The sequence below is a fragment of the Oryctolagus cuniculus genome, chromosome 9 (genome assembly GCF_051225735.1).
Source record: "Oryctolagus cuniculus isolate XC-2025 breed Fujian yellow rabbit chromosome 9, ASM5122573v1, whole genome shotgun sequence".
Lineage (NCBI taxonomy): Eukaryota > Metazoa > Chordata > Mammalia > Lagomorpha > Leporidae > Oryctolagus > Oryctolagus cuniculus.
Genome location: NC_142875.1, coordinates 25,227,788 through 25,250,335, shown reverse-complemented (window position 1 = coordinate 25,250,335; position 22,548 = coordinate 25,227,788). Strand labels below are relative to the sequence as shown.

At 39.8% G+C, this 22,548-nt stretch overlaps 1 protein-coding gene, 1 long non-coding RNA gene and 1 other non-coding gene across 16 annotated transcripts in view; 2 read left to right on the top strand and 1 right to left on the bottom strand.

Annotated features, from left to right (window-relative positions):
* The window catches only part of LOC103349096 (uncharacterized), a 372,847-nt gene that overhangs the window by 212,127 nt on the left and 138,172 nt on the right, over window positions 1–22,548 (bottom strand). The window lies entirely within an intron of this gene.
* Window positions 889–1,025, top strand: LOC127492263 (U4 spliceosomal RNA). Its single transcript, XR_016213801.1, has one exon. It is a non-coding gene; the product is annotated as a U4 spliceosomal RNA (small nuclear RNA).
* On the top strand, window positions 19,116–22,108 carry LOC100357100 (protein lin-28 homolog A). Its single transcript, XM_002720844.6, has one exon. The coding sequence runs from the start codon at window positions 19,200–19,202 to the stop codon at window positions 19,827–19,829; it is 630 nt and encodes a 209-aa protein (XP_002720890.3). The 5' UTR covers window positions 19,116–19,199; the 3' UTR covers window positions 19,830–22,108.

Genomic DNA, 22,548 nt, shown 5'->3' with positions numbered 1-22,548 from the left:
AAGAGGCACAAACTGCAATGGTCTCTGATCATCCAACCTGACACCTTCCCAAGATTTGCAGTGTCATCTTAAATATCACTTTACTCCCCCCTACAACCCATCATAGGTCAGTGTAAATTGTAAATTTAACATAAATTCCAAGTAAATAACTTTAACTCACTACATGAATATTCAGAACAACATTCCAGAGTTCTTGTTTATGTGTTTTGGAGCATTATTTGTGTAATTTTTTTTTATTGATGTGTGATAATATCATAAAATGTTTATTACAAAGTAGCATTTAAAAGTACATTGAAAGTTCTCTATATAACAGCATACCAAAAACTGCAATCATGTTATGTTGACCAGTAATTGTCACTATTTTAATATTGTTGATAGAAGAAATGAAAAGGCAAACTAAATCGATTCAGGATAGGGATGAAACACAACACAGGACTTTTTGTACCATATGTTAAGGCACACTGTAGCCTTCAAATCATACATCACATTATGCTGCTATACAAAAATTCATGTGATACTTTCCAAACCTATGTCTCCTAATTAGAGTACAAGATTCCTGAGAGCGAGAACTGTACTTGGTGGCTCATAATTTTACCAGCACTGCTCCTAAGAGTACAGAATATACAGACAACAAATAATTCTTTAATGATCAAAACAGTCTTAGGGAATGTAATCAGACTGTTAAGGGATCTATAACTTTTGCCCTAATAGAATATATCAATGCACTAAGCAATTTATTTTGAGAAATGGAAGGAAATGGTAGCAAAGGAATCCTTAGCAGTTCGCAAATGCTTATTTTATGGAAAAGAGGAAATGGACCTGCCTTGTGTTCTTCCAGTAGGTGGAACTGTGATAGGAGACCAGAAGTTCCATAAAGACTGAGTTGAGAGCTTTGCGCAGTGGCAGTACCATAGCCAATGAGGTTTATCTGAGGCGCGATTATTGCTAATAAGACTGAGTTTAGCTAATCATTAAGGAAGACTTTTTTATATTTGCTTACTTATTTATTTAGAAAGGCAGAACTCTAGAGAGAGAAAGAGTGTGGAAAGACACAGAGAAAATTATTTTCTGCCTGCTGGTTCACTCCCCAAATGGCTGCAACACCAAGGTCTGGGCCAGGCCAAATCCATGGGCCAGAAACAACATCAAGGTTTCCTATGAGTGACAGGGGCCTTACCACTGCCATGCCCAGAACATTAGCAAAAAGCTGGATGGGAAGTAGAGCAGCCAGAACTGGAACTAGCACTCTGATAGCTAGTGTTGTGAGCAATAGCTTAAGCCTCTCACCAGACACTGAACCCAGGAACACTTTTCTTCTAAGCAGAAGTGTTCATAAAATCATGGATTTTTAGATGTTTTACTAAGCTCCCTAACAGAGATTTAAGCAGAGAAAGAGTAGTTACTAGTTCATGTTGAAGACATGTTTCAAGATTGGTTTGCACTTTTAATCAAATCATTTCTAAGATAACAATCATTAGATTTTAGGATCACTTGGTGTCATTATCAAATGTCAAACAAAAAATTGGAGCTGTGGGGCTGGCTTGGCACATCAAGATAAGTTGCTGCCTGCAATGCATCCCGTATCAGAGTGCCTGTTCAGTCTGGGCTGCTCAACTTCCCATCCTGCTTCTCGACATTGTGCTTATGAAAGTACCGGGTGATGAGCTAAGTACTTGGGCCCCTGTCACTCATGTAGGAGTACCAGATGACACTCCATGCTCCTGACGTGGGCCTTGACTAACCTGGCCATCGGGGCTACTGAAACAGTCATCTCTCTCGCTCGCTCGCTCTCTCGCTCTCGCTCTAGCTCTTGCTCCCCCCCCCGCCCGCTGTGTGTGTTTGTATATATATATGTGTGTCCTTCAAATAAATAGGCAAAGCTTTACTAAAAGAAAGTTGGAGTTTTTATAATTTACTAAACTAACCAACTTTTTTAAAAAAGGGTTTGTTTATTTGTTTATTTACTTGAAAGGCAAAATGACAGAAAAAGAGGGAATAAGGAGGACAGAGTGCTTGTATCCTCTGGGTCACTCCCCAAGTGACGATAGAGCTGGACTGGGCTAGGCAGACACCAGAAGCCTAGAACTTCATCCGCATCTCCTACGTGTGGCGCAAATCCAGGTTCTTGAGTCATCATTCACTGCCTTCTCAAGTATATTTGCAGAAAGCTGAAACAGAAATGGATTACCTAGGACTTGAACCAGAACTCTGATTGGAGATATGGGTGTCCCAGGAGGCTGCTTAATCCACTGTAACATAATGCCTGCCTCAGTAAATGTAAACTTTTTATCAACTAAGTGATATAAGTTAATATTTCATTGACTCTATACTAAATTTTTTATATTTATTTTGAGTAATTATCTGGAGTAGAAAAGGTTTCACAGCAGTGAAAATAAATTACAAAATCCATTTATTTTAAACAAGATATCTAACATTGATTGTATTCAAAATAGATTAAGAATAGCAAAATGTTGAATCTTGTATCAGTTCTTTCTCTTGTACTTCAGAGAATGGTACTGACCTTTTTCAACATTTCTTCTACACACAATCACTAATGCCTTTGCTAAATGTTTCTTTTTGCCTTTTAGGATTTTACGCAGGCTACATTCTCTCTCTCTCTCTTTCTCTCTCCATATATATATATATATATATATATAATGATTGTGTGTGCACAATTGTGTTGAAGGAGCTGCCCCTTGTCATAATTCTCACCTGTCCTCAAAAGTTCAAGATATGCTTCCCCCTGCCTGTGCCACTTGGACTTATAGTCCCTCTGTAGCCTTGCTTCACTCTCGCACCCTTTTGTTTGTGTCTTTCCAGCTTCCAGATCGACTGAATTTTCTTCATCAAGATGAGCACAGATGATATTGTGATAGTGGTACTATTGGTGAAGCTATGAAAGATTATTTCACTGTGGACCAAAGAGGCTGGTGTCTGGATTTCAGGAAACTGCAGGAACATATGCTTACTCTACTAAACTCGAGAGCACTATCCTGTACCTTAATTGCACAGTTTGTGATCAGATGTGACTTTTGTTCCAAGCAGACATGTTAAGAATTAGTACATGGTTCCCATATCTTATAGCTGCCACAAACTTGCACAGTTCTAACCTGCTACTGTTGTCAACTTTAGATCTAAAAAACCCATGGAACAACTACTTAGGCAGTAGTCAAGCTGAGACTGGAGACTGGTGTTGAGTAAAATTTATTCTTTGTTATTATAAATCTCTGAGTTTATGGACTTTCTTATGAACACAAAATATTCAAGTCTATTGTAATAAATCCAAATGTTTAAGGTCCAGCACCTTTTATTCCCCCAAAGATGGATAGAAACAACTTGTAAACAACTTGTTTCTGGTACTGAAAACAATGTGGAAAAGCAAAATAGACAGTAAGAGATTCTGTTTGGACAGTCTGAAGAGGAGTATCAGGATGAGTCAGAAGGAATTCAACTTGGGTTGAGTCAGAAGGATGGCAGAGTGAAGTATGTAATCTCCTTGAGTGGAAAAACAGGAACTTCGCTAATTTATGTGGTTTAGCCACAGGATAAATTCTCAATAGTAGAGGAGAACATGTTGCCATGGATGATGATATTAGGATGAAGTTTTTGGCTTTAGGAACAGAGAGGAAGTGACAGCTTTTAAGAACAGGAACAGGAAGAAATAATTGAATTAATAGAATTTTTAAAAGTGTTGGATGAACAGCTTGGATGTGGGAGAAAAAAAAAAGAGTGAGGTTTATCATTGATGCCAAGGTAAAGCGTCTGAAAAAATGAGCATACCACCAAATGGAAGGAGAGAAAAAAAGAACACCGATAAGGAAAGACAGATGAGCACAAGAGAGAAGAGGGCAAATAACATGTGCCTGTGTCCAAGCACTTGGCATAAGGAGTGTGTTGTAGTGATTAACACATAATCCTTGATGTTCCTCCTGTGTTTTACTTGTGGAAAAGCAGGGAAGATCAGTTCCTGGTATTGTTTTATAAGCATTCTCGGCCTTTTGGCTAAGACCAAGTAAGTTAACTGTGCAAATTAACAAAGTGTTTGAAAGAATTCCATGTACCTATCAATACTTTAGTTTATTAAATAAATGATGAGGAGATCTGAAAATATCAGCCTTCATTCTTCCTAGAGGTGCCATGTATTTCTAAACCATTGGTAGGTATGCAGTAAATTCCAGGCTTTTAGACCAACTGCTAATCTGAATTTATTTGCATAGTATTTTTTAAAAGATTTATTTATTTACTTGAAAGTCAGAGTTACACAGAGAGAGGAGAGGCAGAGAGAGAGAGGTCTTCCATCCACTGGTTCACTACCAAAATGGCTGCAATGGCCAGAGCTGCACTGATCCTAAGCCAGGAGCCAGGAGTTTCTTCCAGGTCTCCCATGCGGGTGCAGGAGCTGAAGGACTTGGGCCATCTTCTACTGCTTTCCCAGGCCAGAGCAGAGAGCTAGATAGGAAGTGGAGCAGCCATATGGACGCCGGCACTGAAGACAGCAGCTTTATCTGTTATGCCGCAGTACCGGCCCATCTACATAGTATTTACGAGACTATAATAGTCTATTTGTGTTTAAAAATAAACATAGATATTACTTCAAACTTAGGAATAGCCACAAGATATTAGAGAGGAAAAAAGGGAAAGACTAGAGTATCTTTTGACAACTATTTTTTTTAAATGATGTGAAAATGTTATCACTAACATGAATTCCAAATATTTTAGTGGAAGTATCACTTTCAGAAAGTGAAATTTCCTAGGCATGTGTGGGGGTGGAGAAGAAGCGAGACTGGGTTGATCTCATACTTTCTAGCTACAAAATCTTCTCTTAATTTTTGGAAAACTAAAGCTAGTCATAGGATGACTAAAGAATTAATGTTTCAGGTGGCATGAGAGAGCACCAGTTTGGCCATCAATAGTAGGATTTCTGATGCCTAAATAAACTCATTTCGGAGACAACTCCTCTACTATGTATTCATCCTTTCAACTTCTTGCAGATAATTGAGTGCTACGTCAGTTTCTCATCAGAGAACTGGAAACAAAATACCTAACCAACTACCTAAAGTGAACAAAATTCCTATCTCTCATTGAGAAAATGTAGTGCATACCGGATGATGTTGAATAATATATAGGGTAAAACAAAATGGTAGGACCGGCAGCATGGCTCACTAGGCTAATCCTTCACCTGCAGCGCCGGCACACTGGGTTCTAGTCCGGGTTGGGGCGCCGGTTCTGTTCCGGTTGCTCTTCTTCCAGTCCAGCTCTCTGCTGTGGCTTGGGAAGGCAGTGGAGGATGGCCCAGGTCTTTGGGCCCTGCACCGGCATGGAAGACCAGGGGGAAGCACCTGACTCCTGGCTTCAGATCTGCACAGCGCCCCGGCCGTGGCGGCCATTTTGGGGGTGAACCACCGGAAGGAAGACCTTTCTCTCTGTCTCTCTCTCTCATTGTCTAACTCTGCCTATCAAAAAAAAAAAAAAATGCTAAAGAAAGAATGCAAGCGTGTGCTGCCTAGGGCAAAATTTGAAATATTTTGATCAGAAAGGGCTTCCTTTAAAACACCAAAGAGATGCCCTGTGAGTCCCAAAGACTAGGGATGAATACTGGTGATTACAGAAACAACACTGTGATGAGGTTGGTCCTGGCTGTAGCAGAGGAGTGTTTTTTGGAGAAGTACCAGAACTTAGGGTTCCTTTGTACTCTTGTTGGTAAATGGCCCGAGGGTGGATAACATGGTAATGGGTATCTGAGATACCCAGCTCACTTTCAGAACGAATCGGAAGGTGTAGCTTCTTCCTCTCTGGTTCAATTCAATTTCCTAGTGAATGTGAATGTGAAGATTTTTTAAAATGTAAATAACTGTTGTATCCATGTTATCACCAGTCCTTGATGTGACATGAACCTCTGCATGGATTACAGACCTGGAAAACGCCACCTGCATAAAAAAGGTAACATCTCAGATCACACAGTTGAAAAAACATCCTCACCACCTTTTTTGGAGCTCGTGTCAGAACACATTCCCATAGGAGAAGACAGCCTCAGTATGCTGTCATGATACTTAGGCCATCTGGACCTAGTGAAGTGACACGAATGGGACACACAAATTTGCAAAAATATCTGAATGAAAGTCTGAAGGTGGAAGTAAAAGGATTATTCTGCAATGTAATGGAAGTGTCCAATCAACTGCAAAAACATCAAGGCAAACATTTTACTCTTGTTTGTGTTAATTCTCAATATTCATTTTCTATGTATTCTATGCAGGGTTTAAAAACGGAAACACCATGTCTTAATTAATATACTTTATACTTGGATTTATTATTTGTTTTGGAAGGTAAGGAATAGGGGAGAAGGATGGAGAGAGAGAGAGACAGAGGTCTCCCAACTGCTAGCTCACTAACCAAATGATCACAACAGCCAGGTCAGGGCCATGCCAAAGCCAGGAACTGGAACTCAGTCCAGGTCTCCCACATGGGTGGCAGGGACACAAGAACGGTAGTGATCACCTTTTGCCTCCCCGGGTAAGCAGAAGCAGAAGCTGGATTTCCAAGTGGAGTCCACAGTCGAACTCAGGAACTGAGATTCAGAATGCTAGCATCCCAAGAAGGTTATTTTTTATTTTTTTTGACAGGCAGTGTTAGTGAGAGAGAGAGACAGGGAGAAAGGTCTTCCTTCTGTTGGTTCAGCTCCAAAATGGCCACTACAGCTGGCGCACTGCGCTGATCTGAAGCCAGGAGCCAGGTGCTTCCTCCTGGTCTCCCATGAGGGTGCAGGGCCCAAGCACTTGGGCCATCTTCCACTGCACTCCAGGGCCACAGCAGAGAGCTGGACTGGAAGAAGAGCAACCGGGACAGAACCTAGTGTGCTGGCGCTGCAGGCAGAGATTAGCCTAGTGAGCCGCGGCGCTGTCCCCAAGCAGGTTCTTAACCCTACACCAAACACTTGCTCCTCTGTTTTTCAACAAGTAACATAGGTTGAGCAAATACATTTAAAGTTTAACATCAAATGGGGGAAACAAAGGAAAATAAAAGTAATAAATTATGCATAAGAATTATATTTACATGTCTATTATTTTAGTCTGTTTGCTTTTATAATTTTTTTTTTTTTGACAGGCAGAGTGGACAGTGAGAGAGAGAGACAGAGAGAAAGGCCTTCCTTTGCCATTGGTTCACCCTCCAATGGCCTCCGCGGCCTGCGTGCTGCGGCCGGCGCACCGCGCTGATCCGAAGGCAGGAGCCAGGTGGTTCTCCTGGTCTCCCATGGGGTGCAGGGCCCAAGCACTTGGGCCATCCTCCACTGCACCTCCGGGCCACAGCAGAGGGCTGGCCTGGAAGAGGGGCAACCAGGACAGAATCCAGCGCCCCGATTGGGACTAGAACCTGGTGTGCCGGCACCGCAAGGCGAAGGATTAGCCTAGTGAGCCGTGGTGCCGGCCTATAATTGTTTTTTATAGTAGACATTTTCTCACAATAGTTTTAACCTGCTATTTAAAGTTTTGCATTATTGAGACAAAATTAATTCCACATCAAAAACTATCATATGAAAAATGGCATGCAATTTGTGACAATGTGCAATCTTCATACACTGCTTTATAAGGGTAAATAAAGCATAAAATGCAAAAAATAAAATAGCCATAAAAAAAGAAAAGAAAATATGTGTGCCATAGAATAGTCTGTAACATGACTCCTTATTTCACATTCTATGTGATGCAATGCTGTGGAAGTAGTCTGTGAACTTTGACGAGAAAAAGTATATCCTTATTTTCACTAATATTTAATGGAAATTTCACTTCTCTTCATTCATGAATGTGTGCTACAATCCACAGAAGGATGAACATTTTCTTACATTCTCAATATTTTTCATACAGAATTAATACAATCTTTCAGGGATTAGAGTGGTATTTAGTCAGGATTTTCACTTGCTATTACCTTGAAATTGTGAAAAGTTGTCTGTCTCCTTATAGATCTCTTATCAAATTTGTTAATAAATAGACACATATATGACTTAATCACAAATGTTTTTTTTCTAATTTTCTGATGACTATATTCCCATGTAACCAACTTCGTAATGCACTCTGTTGTACTGAAATACATTTTATGCATTTAATCCAATGTAATCTGAAGTACTTGATGCTTTCAGTTTTCACCTTATGTGTGGCATCATAAGATTCTCAAGAGGTCCAAAAGCACCAATAAAATTACATATTGGCTTTTTATAACACATTTTGGACTACATAGGAAACCTTAAAAATGTCTACCAATTTAGAAAGCTCCCTTTTCTCTGAGAATTGCAGTGGTATATTGAAAAAGCCATCTGTCCTGTAACCCTTGTGAAGTGTTTATCAGGGAAAAGAAAAGTGACTCACAAGTTTCTAACTTCTCTTACTTTTACAGTAAAGAATTTTTCCAAGTTAAAGTTCCATTATTGTCACTTAGAAGAACTCCTGTTACATAAAATTCAACAATTTAAAGTACAATATAATATTTATACAGTATATATTTATACATAAATATAATGTCCCAATAAGATATAGATTTCCTCTCTTTCAAATGCAATGTTATCTGACTTTAAAAAGTGATATCATTTGTTTGCAGATAAAAAGTATCATGCAAGAGGCAAGAGATATTAATGACAACTGAGTATTACTTAAACAATGTTTAACAAATTAACTAAATTATACATATGTATTTCATATCCATATACATGGCATAATTAATTAGTTTCCTTTGCAATTGTTATTATGAGTATTGGGCAATAATCGTCACTAACAGTAGAGCTATGTAACATTTATTTCTTAATATGTTTTCTTTTTCTCCTTAAAAATCACTGAATTAAATGTTATGTGATAACTCATTAACTTCAAAATACAATCAGTAGTCTCATGGTGAAATTTTCCTCATTTCATTAATTTCCAGTTTTCATAAAGTTTTAAATGGATCCAATTTTTAATATAGTTATAAGTCCAGAAGTTTTTAACCCATAGGCAGTTTGTAATGTGATTTTTGTTTAAGTCATTTTAATATAATATAATATTTTATAATTTTGTTGCCTATCAAATGATTTAAGATTTTTTTGAAAATTGGGACCCAATTTTTATGTTTATTCTAAAATGTTAGAGACAGAAGGAAGAAAGAATACTGAGATACATCTGCTCTGAAGAGCCATATGCAGTAATATATAGAGAGAGCATAGTATTTTCAAAATTATGCAAATCCTGAATTAAAATCTAAGTTCATGATTATTTTTACATGTGCTAATGATAATTTAGACATACTGACAATTCCTCTGATACTGAACATTTCCCAAAAGCTATGTCTTTCATTTCTACTTTATTAAATACACAATGCTATTCAAATACATTTTTCCAGTGTCAAATGATATAACATGAAGATTTAGTAACAAAAAACCAGAGTTGAATAGCACATTGAATGGGTTTTTTTCACCTTGTGCTTATATGTATATACTACTGAATTGTAATTATAAATCACAGGGGAGTAATATTCTCATATGAATTAAAGTTTAAGGAACATATATTTTAATAGTTCTAAAATTATACAAATGGCATACAAAGAACTTTTATTCCAGATTGTTATTCATATGACCAGCACATTCTAAATCCTATGGAACATTACTTTCTACACAGACAAAGGTGTTCCTTAACATTGTTTAATAATTTCTTGAAGTAATGATAGATCTGTTTAAAGACACTGGAAAAGGGTTAGAGTTTGTAGTTTATTAATGCCTACGTTAAAATGAATAAACACAGTTATACAAGAGGTCTTCAAAAACTTCATGGGAAATGCATATTAGAAAAATTATTATGCATGGGTTTCATAAAAAATCTGTACCAAAATAAATTTATCCACTTCTCCATGAACCTTCTGAAGCACCATCATATAATTTTCACGTCTTATCACAACAATGTGTAGTATTTGTGTGCTTCAGTTATTCCAATCACAGTTAATGCCTAAAAATTCAGCAGTGCAAGCAGATAATTTCTATAATTCCATGAAATTTCTGTTTTTAATATTGAATAATAAAAAGAGATATCTTTATTCGTGATTTGAGTTTTATACAGTGTAAATTGCACAGGAACTGCATAACTAGCTTTATGCATACATTTATATCTACATTCATATATGTATATAACATACAGGAATATCATTAAGTTAATATGCCAAAATATTTCATTAGTATTCAGTATTTTATTATAATGCTTTTTGTTTCATAGTTCATCTTTTATATTTCTCATAAAATATTTAATTTTGAATTTTGAGCGATACAAATAGAAAACTAACATGTTAATCTGCATTTATAAAGACAAGAAAACTCTCTGTGTCACATTATTAAATCCATTTCCATTGCAGATTATAAAAAACAGGTTTTCAAAGAATCTAGAAATACTAATGTCACAAAAATGGCATTCAGTATAATAGATCCCATTCTTCATGCTGTATATAGGCAGTGAATGAGCAAATAAAAGAACCGCTATACCACATAATTCAGTCCAAATCCCTTTCTTGAGTATTTGAACTTTTCTAGGCACCGTTATAAAGAAAATGACCTATGGAAATAAATTTAGCACAATATCATCCCTTAAGGAACTCAAATTTTATACTGAGACTTCCATTGTTTTGTTAAATTCTGAGGTTTTGCATGAGACTTGGATGAATAAGAAATCAAATTTTATGATGTTTGAACCATTGCTGTTAGAGCTTTGTTTATTGTACCAACTATCACTGCTATAATCTCTCCAAAGAGGATAAAAGCCATGAATTAAAAGAGAAAAGGAGTCAGGGCACTGGATGACCTCTGTGATCCTGCCACTATCTGTGATCTGCAGATCCAAAACTTCTTCGTATATGAACTGAGTAATTTCTGACTTATTGACTTCTTTAGGCCACTCAAGGTTTTCTGTTGTTAGGAGCAAAATGCAGTCCTAAGTAATGTGCTCTCATGAACAGATACACAGGGATGAGATATCTCCAAAAGGTTCACAGAAAATGAACATTAACTTTTAATTCCATTTGTCCATGAACTTCCTGAGGTACTCTCATAGATGATATATACATAGATGAAAAATAGTTACATAATACACACATACATAATCGACATAGATCCCCAGTTTAAAACATCTAGAACTTATTTTACTAACACTGAATATATCTGTGATTGGATTATGCCACAGGTTTTTTTCAGTCACTGTTTTTATTACATACAAAAAATAATTGGAAAGGCTGAATAGTGTATAGCGACGCTCACATAAGCTGCTCTGGAATATGAAAAGAACATAGGAAGGACTACATTTCCAGAGGTTGGGAAATTTTTGGCGAAGGAGTGAAAATAAACTAGGAAGGATCTGTGGGACAATAGGAGAGAGGGCAGAGACACTGCTGCAGCCAGTCATGTGGTGCAGCCAGCTGCCAGCTGTGAGTTAACATCTTACCACCTCAAGGTACGAAGAAATCGCCATGCACCCTGCCATGCACAGTTTAAACTTAGGGGAAATTCCACAGTCACCCACTGACTGGGGTTTAAGCAACTGCTGGGCTTGGAGCAGAGAAGCCGCCTTGCTTTCCTTTCCTCCCTTCTCCCACCCACAAAAAGCACCATATCTGGCAGCAAAAAGCTGTGCATCGTGTCTCTATTCTGCTTCTACCAGCATCAGAGTCATAATCAGGGAAATGTGTGAGACAAAGGACAGATCCCTTGCATCCTAAAACTGTGAGAGTTTTTGGGCATTCACCCCAGAGCTACACTTATGCATTCTACATGAGCCAGGGGGGATTACTCTAAGCTGCCGGGGGCTAACTCCAAAACAGCACATAAAAAACCCACTCCTACCTTGGGAGATCTGGGTAATGACCCTGCAACACCAGGAGTGTAACAATTTGTTCTAAATTTTTCTGTGCTACTGGAATCTACCCTGTGGACAAAGGAAAGAACCTACCTGCATTCCACCTGTCTAGACTCGTAGGCTCCACAGTAAAATCTCTATTTATCTTATAGACACCTATAAGATTGGAACAAGTTTCACATCATACCCTCTAGTCCTAGAACTAGAGTTGTTGGTATTATAAGCTACAGTACCAGTTGGATTCTCCCAACAGAATCTGAGAAAGGGCCCATCAGTATCACACAGATCTAGAGCCACAGCAATTGGTGTCACAAGATCCGGCATCACACAGCCTTGCCAGTAGAACAAGGGGGCAAGCACCCTATTCTCCCTCAGAACCAAGAGCAAGGTCCAGCCAGGGACACTGACACTGAACTCTCTGTGGACAAAAGATACACACCCAAGGAAATCCTTGTTCATTTCAAAGCCACACTTCTATCCCTAAAACTGCAGAAGACTGTGTTACTTCTAGACACACCTGACATTGATTAAGAAAAAAATCACTCAGAGACTACACCTTAGGTTCATTTAGAACCAAAGCAAAATAAAAAACCAAGTGATATCTGGCATTCCAGCTAAATCATAAACTCTTCTCCAATAAAGCCTACTCCACAAGAAGAAAGGATGAGTGTACCAGATGGACATATGTCAACGCAAGGACACAGGAGAGGTGAAGAAACAAGGTTGCATAATGCATCCAAAAAAGCACAAAAATCCTCAAGAATTAGAACCTGAACTGGAGGAAATCTATTAAATGACAGACATAAAAACCAAAATGATTGTAAGAAAACTCACTGAGATGCAAGAGAATACAGATAGAAAGATTAAAAAATGAGGAAATCAATGATTGACATAAGTGAAAATATTACTAAGGAGTTAGAACTCATTAAGAAGAACCAAATAGAAATTTTGGAGATGAAATCTTCACCCAGTGAAATAAAAAATGTGATTGAGAGCTTTAACAGCAGATTAGACTAAGTAGAAGAAAGAATTTCTGACCTTGAGGACATGAATTTTTTTTTGTTTTTGTTTTTTAACTTTTATTTAATAAATATAAATTATCAAAGCACAGATTTTGGATTCCAGTGGCTTTTTCCCCCCATAAACTTCCTCCCTCCCACCCACCCACAACCATCCCAACTCCCACTCCCTCTCCCATCCCATTCACATCAAGATTCATTTTCAGTTATCTTTCTATACAGAAGATCACTTTAGTATATACTAAGTAAAGAGTTCAACAGTTTGCACCCATACAGAAACACAAAGTGTAAAGTACTGTATGGGTACTAGTTATACCGTTAATTCACATATACAACACATTAAGGACAGAGAACCTACATGGGGAGTAAGTGCACAGTAACCCCTGTTGTTGATTTAACAATTGACACTCTTATTTATGACATCAGTAATCACCCGAGGCTCTTGTCATGAGCTGCCAAAGCTATGGAAGCCTCTTGAGTACAACAACTCTTATTTAGACAAGGCCATATTCAAAGTGGAAGTTCTCTCCTCCCTTCAGAGAAAGGTACCTCCTTCTTTGATGACCCCGTTCTTTTCACTGGGATCTCACTTGCAGAGTTCTTTCATTTAGGTATTTTTTTTTGCCACAGTGTCTTGGCTTTCCATGCCTGAAATACTCTAATGGACTTTTTAGCAAGATCCAAATGCCTTAAGGGCTGATTCTGAGGCCAGAGTGCTGTTTAAGACATCTGCCATTCCATGAGTCTTCTGTGTATCCCGCTTCCCATGCTGGATCGTTCTCTCCTTTTTAATTCTATCAGTTAGCATTAGAAGACACTATTCTTGTTTATGTGATCCCTTTGACTCTTAATCCTATCATTATGATCAGTTATGAACTGAAACTGATCACTTTGACTAGTGAGATGGCATTGGTACATTCCACCTTGACGGTATTGAACTGGAATCCCCTGACAGAAGACATGAACTTTTAAATGACCCAATCAGAAAAAAAGAGAGAAGAATTAACAAGAATAAAGAAAGTACATGCTTGGGGCTGGTGCTGTGTCAAAATAGGTAAAGCCACTGTCTGTGGCACTGGTATCCAATATGGGTGCTGTTCAAGTCAGCTGCTCCAATTCTGACCCAGCTCTCTGCTATGGCTTGGGAAAGCAGTGGAAGATGGTCCAAGTCCTTGAGCCACTGTACCATGCAGCAGTCACAGAAGAAGCCATGGCTCCTGAATTCCGACTAGCACAGCTCCAGGCCATTGCAGCCATTTGGGGAATGAACCAGAGGATGGAAGATCTCTCTCTCTCTCTTTCTCTCTCTCTCTTCCTTTCTGCTTCTACCTCACTGTAACTCTCCCTTTCAAATAAATAAATAAACCTTTTAAACAAAGAAAGTACATGCACAATATGTGATATCATTAAATGACCTAATATTCATATTATAAGTATTCCTTATGGAAAAATAAAGGAAAACAAGCAATGAGAACATGCTAAATGAAATGATACTTCTAAATTTCCCAGGTCTTTAAAGAAACATGGAAGTCCCAGATAAAAGAAGCTACAAAGAACCCCAGCAGATTCAACCCAAAAATGTCTCCTCCAAGGCATATTATCATCAAATATTCAAAAGTTAAAGACAAGGAAAGAATCCAAAACACAGTAGGAGAAAATCATTGAGTTATATATGGAGAGAAATCAGTTAGATTAACATCAGACTTCTCAGTTTAAACCTGCAGGCCAGAAGAGAGTAGGACAATATATTCAAGGTCTTAAAAAAAAAAAAAAAAAAACTTCCAATGCAAAAATATTATATCTAGTGAAACTATTCTTTAAAAATGAAGGAGAGGCCAGCACTGTGGTGCAGCAGGTTAAAGCTCTGGCCTGCAGTGCCGGCATCCCATATGGGAGCCAGTTCTGGTCCCAGCTGCTCCACTTCCAACCCATCTCTCTGCTATGGCCTGTAAAAGCAGTGGAAGACGGCCCAAGTCCTTAGGCCCCTGTGCCCACGTGGGAGACCCAGAAGAAGCTCCTGGCTCCTGGCTTCAGATTGGTGCATTTCTGGCCATTGTGGCCATCTATGGAGTGAACCAGTGGATGGAAGACCTCTCTCTCTCTGTCTCTATCTCCCTCTGTAACTCTGTCTTTCAAATAAATAAAATAAATCTTCTTTAAAAAGTGAAGGAAATAAAACATTTTCCAAATGCACGAAAACAGAGAATTCACCACCAGACCAGCCTTACAAGTAATGCTGAAGCAAGTCCTGCATTAGAAGTAAATATGACTACAGGTAAAACTTGCAGGACTACACTGAATAGTAATGGTAAAAGTGGACCTCCATGTCTGGTTCCAGAACTAAGTGGAAATTGTGGAAATTCTTCCAAATTTTCCCCCACTCAATATGATGCTGGCTGTCATATATTGCTTTGATTGTGTTGAGGAATGTTCCTTCTATATCCTATTAGCTTAAGGTTTTCTACATGAAAGGATGTTGTATTTTATCATTTTTTCACTGCATCTATTGAGATTATCATATGATTTTCATTCTTCAATTTTTAATGTGATGTATCACATATATTGATTTGCATACGCTAAAACACCTGTGCATAGTTGGGATAAATCCTACTGGTTCTGGGTGAATGAACTTTCTGATGTGTTGTTGGAGTCAATTAACTAGTATTTTTGTTGAGGATTTTTACAACTATGTTACTCACTGATATTGATCTATAGTTTTCTTTCTTTGTTGTATCATTTTCTAGTTTTAGAATTAAGGGATGCTGGCCCCATAGAAAGAGTTTGGGAGGATTCCATCCCTTTCAATTGTTTTGAATAATGTGAGAAGAATTGGAATTAGTTTTTCATTAAAAGTCTGGTAGAATTCAGCAGAGAAGCCATCCAGTCCTGGGCTTTTCTTTGTTGGGAGAATCTTTTTTTTTTTTTTTTAATTTTTTGACATGCAGAGTGGACAGTGAGAGAGAGAGACAGAGAGAAAGGTCTTCCTTTGCTGTTGGTTCACCCTCCAATGGCCGCCGCGGCTGGCGTGCTGCGGCTGGTGCACCGCGCTGATCCGATGGCAGGAGCCAGGTACTTATCCTGGTCTCCCATGAGGTGCAGGGCCCAAGCACTTGGGCCATCCTCCACTGCACTCCCTGGCCACAGCAGAGAGCTGGCCTGGAAGAGGGGCAACCGGGACAGAATTCGGCACCCCGACCAGGACTAGAACCGGTGTGCCAGTGCCACAAGGCGGAGGATTGGCCTAGTGAGCCGTGGTGCCAGCCGGGAGAATCTTTATGACTGATTCATTCTTCATCTTGGTTATTTGTCTGTTTTGGTTTTCTCTGTCTTCATGACTCAGTTTTGGTAGCCTATATGTGTCCCGAAATCTATCCATTTCTTCTATATTTTCCAATTTGTTAGTCTTTGTAGTAATTCCTGAAGATTTTATTTCTGTGGTATCCATTGTTTCGTCTCCTTTTTCATCTCTATTTTTATTGATTTTGGTCTCCCTTTTTTATTATTTGGACCAATGATCTATCAATTTTGCTTAGTTTTTCAAGAAAACAGCTATTTATTTACTGATTTTGTATTTTTTGTTTCAGTTTTATTTCTACTCAAATTTTATTTATTTTTCCTTCTATTAATTTTGTTTTGGTTTATTGTTTTTCTAAGTCCTTGAGATGCACTAATAGCTCATTTATTTGATGACTTCCTATTATTTGATTTCCTATTATTTTCCTATTATTATTATTTCCTATTATTATTGTAGGTACTAATTGCTGTAAACTTTCCTCTTAACATTGCTTTTGCGGTATCCCATTAGATTTGATAGGTTGTATCATTTTCATTCATTTCTAGGAATTAAAGAATTTTTTATTTCCTTTTTGATTTCTTATGTGATGCACTGTTCATTCATAAATGTGTTGTTCAATCTCCATGTGTTTGCATATTTTCAAGAGACATGTAGACCAATGGAAAAGAAAAAACCCAGAAGTCAATCCATGCATCTACAACCAACTAAAATTTGACAAAAGAGCTAAAATCAAGCTCTGTAGAAAGGACATTCTCTTCAACAAATGGTTCTGGGAGAATTAGATCTCCACACTCAGATGTGTGAAACAAAATCCCTACCTTGCATCACATACAAAAATCAACTCACAGTGGATTAAGGATGTAAATCTACGACCTGATATCATCGAACTACTAGAGAAGAATCTTGGAGATACTCTGCAAGACATTTGCATAGTTAAAGGTTTCTTGGAAAAGACCCTGAAGCACAAACAAAGCCAATATAGGCAAATCGGATTACATCAAGCTAAGAAGCTTCTGCACTGCAAAAGAAGCACTCACCAAAGTAAAGAAGCAACCTACAAAATGGGAGACAATATTTGCCAACTATGCAACTGATAAAATACTAATATGAAGAATCTAAAAAGAGGTCAGGAAACAACAAAACAAAGTTAAGAAATGAGCAAAGGCTAATTCTTTATGATTGGAACCCCGAAGCTCCTCTCTCTCAGTTCTGTATGTAGTATTTAATGCATTGTTGTCAACTATAGTCTCACCACTATGTTGTGCAGCACTAGAACCTGTTACTTGGTGCCTCTTATCCAAGCTCCTTCTGCACCCTCTCAGCCAACTCTTCACAGTCTCAGATACTCTCTATTCTAAGTTCAGATCAACAATTTTTAACTTGCATGTATAAGAGAGAATATGCAATATTTTTCTTTCACTTTCTGTCATTATATCCAGAACTTGAACAAATAATTCAGTTTCCCTGAACCTCAATTCTTCATCTAAAACTGAAATAATTTTTAGTAACCTGCAGCATCATTGAAACATGAATTGAGACAATGTAGTAAAGGTAGAGGTATCATTGTTATTGGTATTGCTAATGTGTAATTCCAAATATAGTTATCCATCCATCATTCCACAATTGCTGCATAGCCCATTAGAGACATGACTTTGAATTGGATTATAATGCTAGTAATAAATAACTGGAGTTTTTTTTTTTAATCATAAAAATGAATGGAAAATTTGTTGAAGATACTGAGAGTAGAGAACATTATTGGATAAAATAAAACCAGTCTAGCTATTTTGAAATGGAAACAAAAACCACAATTCAAAGCAATACAGAGGCAGGAAGAATAGAGCAGAGATTTAAAGAGTGACACAACCAAGCATGGTAAAAGGAAGGCATGTGAGAACCACTTTGCTAAATGCTGGGCACACAGTTTCAAGATCCACCATGCATCCAGCAAATTGAGTATTAGTGGAAATTTTCAGCAGTGAGGTGAAATGGATCACACTAAAAATGGGCTTGGTAGTTTGACAGATCTAGGTTAAATTTTGGTTGTGCTACTGTTAATTATCTGGTCTTGGACAAGTTATTTAATATATTTGTGCTTTGTCTGTAAAATGAGGGTATAAACCCTATCTTGGGATTTTTCAAAGATCCAATAAGATATGTATGCATCTGTAAAGTGTTAACTTGCTTTCTCTTCATTGCCTCCTTCTCTGCCAACACAAAATATCGTTTAACATGACCATTGTTTTGTCATGTACTTGGTGCATAATACATAATGGTATACCCAGCCCCCAAAATAATAAATGGACAAACCATGTGAACAGACATTTTTCAAAAGAAAATTTCAAATAGCCTCCAGACACATGAAAAAATCCTCAGGCTCACTAGCCATCAGTGAAATGCAAATCAAAAAGCACACTGAGGTTTCATCTCACCCTACTCAGGAGGATTCTCACACAGAAATCAACAAATATAAATTCTGGTGAGGATGTGGGAACAAAGGTACTCCAATCCACTGTTGCTGAAAATGTACACTGATGCAGCCATTGTGGAAGACAGTATGGAGATTCCTCAGACATCTGCAAATAGATTTACTATATGCCCCTGCTATCCTACTCCTGGGAATTTACCCAAATATTATGAAATCAGCATATGAAAGAATTATCTGTACCCCTATGTTAACTGCAGCTCAATACACAGTAGCTAAGATACGGAATCAACCCACATGGAAGACCCAGATGGAGTTACTGGCTCTCACCTTCCACCTGACCCAGATCTGGTTGATTGGGAAATTTGGGGATGGAAACAGTGGATGGAACAGTTCTCTTAATTTCTATTTACCTCTGTGTTTTTTATGTTTTTTTTTTTTTCTCTTTCTCAGAATTTAAAATAAAATGAAAATAAGTAAAATATTAAAAACTGTGACCTTTTAAGTTACAATTTTTATTTATAAAAAGTGAACATATTGCCCTTTTGCCTCCGGACTTCTCTGGGGCCAGCAGCCGCCCGACTAGGGGCCCGGGGCCGCGGGCTCTGCCGACGACCATGGGCTCCGTGTCCAACCAGCAGTTTGCAGGTGGCTGCACCAAGGCGGCGGAGAAGGCGCCCGAGGAGGCGCCGGAGGACGCGGCCCGGGCGGCGGACGAGCCGCAGCTGCTGCACGGGGCCGGCATCTGTAAGTGGTTCAACGTGCGCATGGGGTTCGGCTTCCTGTCCATGACCGCCCGCGCCGGGGTCGCGCTCGACCCCCCGGTGGACGTCTTTGTGCACCAGAGTAAGCTGCACATGGAGGGCTTCCGGAGCCTGAAGGAGGGTGAAGCAGTGGAATTCACCTTCAAGAAGTCCGCCAAGGGCCTGGAATCCATCCGTGTCACCGGGCCTGGTGGGGTGTTCTGTATTGGCAGTGAGAGGCGGCCAAAGGGGAAGAGCATGCAAAAGCGCAGATCTAAAGGAGACAGGTGCTACAACTGTGGAGGTCTAGACCATCATGCCAAGGAGTGCAAGCTGCCACCCCAACCCAAGAAGTGCCACTTCTGCCAGAGCATCAGCCATATGGTGGCCTCGTGCCTCCTGAAGGCCCAGCAGGCCCCCAGCGCCCAGGGAAAGCCAGCCTACTTCCGGGACGATGAAGAGGAGATCCACAGCCCTGCCATGCTCCCCGAGGCCCAGAATTGAGCCGCAGGGGGTGGGGGCTGGTTTTTTGGCTATCAGGAAGTTTCAAGGAGCAGGCATCAACTGCAGAGTGGAGAAAGTGGGGACAGGGTGGGTTGGGGGGAGCTGGCATTGCCACGTATCCCAGGCTGGGGTTCACAGCATCACCCCTTTTTCCCTCATGCCGGGAGGAAGGAGTGAGGCAGGGAATTCCAACCATGCTATATCCAAATGCAATTAAGGGATTTGGGGGGGGTATCACCCTGTAGCCTGCATGCTTTATCTGAGGCCCCGCGTGCCAAATCTCTAGCTTTGCAAAGTCACCTGGATGGGGGAAGTTTTCCTTTGAAGGAAGGATATGGAATAATACTTCCCTAGCCAGAGTGAGAAGACTGGTTGTGGGACCAGATTCCTGGACCCAACCCCCAAACCACTACATCCTGTGGGAGGGACTCTCGGGAGTAAGGCAGGGTTTTCCACATCTTGTTTCCTCATAACTCGATCCTGGGACAGGGTGCTGGGAACTGTCCCAAGCAGTGGGTTGTGACGATCGGCAAAAAGGGTGGCTAGGGGAACAGTCACAGACCCGCTGCTCCTGAGCTCACTCCTGACCCCATTCTGGGCCAATGCGATTTATTTATTTGCTCCCTTGGATAACTGCACCTTGGGTCCCACTTTCTCCAGGATGCCAACTGCACTAACTATGTGCGAACGACGTATCTTGTGCATTTGAACTTTTTTTTTTTTAATATAAATAGTCTGGGTTTGTATTTTTGTATATTTTAATCAAAGGCCCTCATTCCTGCACTGTGTTCTCAGGTACATGAGCAATCTCAGGGATAAGTCCGCAGCAGCTCCAGGTCTGCACAGCAGGAAGGCTTTTTGTTGTTTTTATCACCATGGAGAGCAACTATTTGGAGTGCACAGCCTATTGAACTACCTCATTTTGCCAACTGGAGCTGGCTTTTTTGCCACAGTGTCCTCTTGAAACCCCCTCCACCTTGAAAATGTTTCAGGGAGATGAAGTGTTAATGGGGTTGTCCCATGATTGAGCTCCTCCTCCCGGAAGATTGAAAATTAGTCTGGACAGGAAAATGCAGAGAAGTCAGGCCATGCCAGCTGAAAGGCCGAGAGAGGAAGCCATGGTCAAGGTTGCCTGACCCTAGGACACAGGTCTTTTGCTTCACTTAACAGAGCCATCCTTCACCAACCAGATTTAGGCGAGGCCCACTATGCACAACAGGGTGTGTGTGTTTGTGTGCACACATGCGTGTGTGAAAAATGGGAGCTGGTAAGGATGAGTTGAAGACCAATACCCCTGTACCCATGCTGTGCTGTCCAGGGGTGAACATGAAGCAAGGACTAAAAAATCCTTAACCTTCCCAAATTCTTGGCTTCCAGGGAGACCCATAAGTGAGGGCCTCGGTGGTGGTGTCCGGAGCCAGTGTCCTGCCCTGTGACTGTAGTGATGACTGTGTCACGGTAACTAAAGGAGAAGGGGGTTTCATGTACATGCTGAGAGATCACCGCAACCTACCTCACTGTGTTGAAACGGGACAAATGCAATAGAACGCATTGGGTGATGTGTGTCTGGTCCTGGGTTCCTGTCTCCCCCAAATGCTGCCCCCCTTCAGTTATTGTATTGTCTGGGCTTTGTAGGACTTCACTGCGTCTCTGAGTTGGTGATTGCTAGGTGGCCTAGTTTGTGTAAATATAATGTGTTGGTCTTTCTCCATGTTCTTTTGGGGTTTTATTGTTTACAAACTTCTTTTTGTATTGAGAGAAAAATAGCCAAAGCATCTTTGACAGAAGGTTCTGCACCAGGCAGAAGGATCTGAAACACGGGAGGCTCTCTTCTTGAAGCGGGGATCTTAAGCTGTCTTTGGTGTTCCCCTTCCCCTATCCTATTCTGGATCTCTGTCCTTAAAATTTGACTCCTAACCTACCCTCTTCTCCATTCCCCCACCCACACTTAAACACTGAATCCTGGGTGTCTCCACACATCTAAAGGATTCATGCAAAAATCCTGAACAAAATAGGAAGCTCCGCCCCTTGTTCCCAACCTCCTGAGTCAAGACCATTTCCTGATGGGACTCATGCCAAAGACTTAAGACACTGATGCATTTGGATGGGTCAGACCTCAATTTATCCGAAAGAAGAGAAGCTATTGGGCACCTTCTGTGTAGAAAAGGGGTTTGGAGATCAAGAAGGGGACTATGAATGTACATCCAAGTCACTCAGGAACTTTTATGCAGGTGCAAGAAACTTATGTCAAAGTGGCCATAAGATTGTTTGATAGGAGACGGACGAATGTAACTCCATGTTTACTGCTAGAAACCAAAGCTTTATGTGAAATCTTGAATTTATGGGCGGGAGGGAGGCAGGGTAGGAAAGCTTGCGTCTGTTCTTTGGCTGACCCCCCCCCCATTCCTGAACTGCAGGAGAATAAGCCCCCTTGGGTTTGGTGACCCCATCACTGGGGAGTGTGTATTTGAAGGTTGATTTTTGCTGTACTGGGTTCCTCCTTTCCCATTTTCTAATTGCTTTGTAACACATATACTGACTCTCCCCATCCCTTCTCCTTTCCCTGGGGAAATACAATGAATAAATCAAGACTTATTGGTACTGAAAAAAAAAAAAAAGTGAACATATTTCATGTATTTCACATATACCAATTTCAAATGTAGTGATACTTCTTACCAAAAACTCCTTCCTGCCTTTATTCCCACCCTCCCCCCTCTTT

Coding starts and splice junctions, on each gene's coding strand:
- LOC100357100 (XM_002720844.6), top strand. CDS start 19,200: ATGGGCTCCGTGTCCAACCAGCAGTTTGCAGGTGGCTGCACCAAGGCG.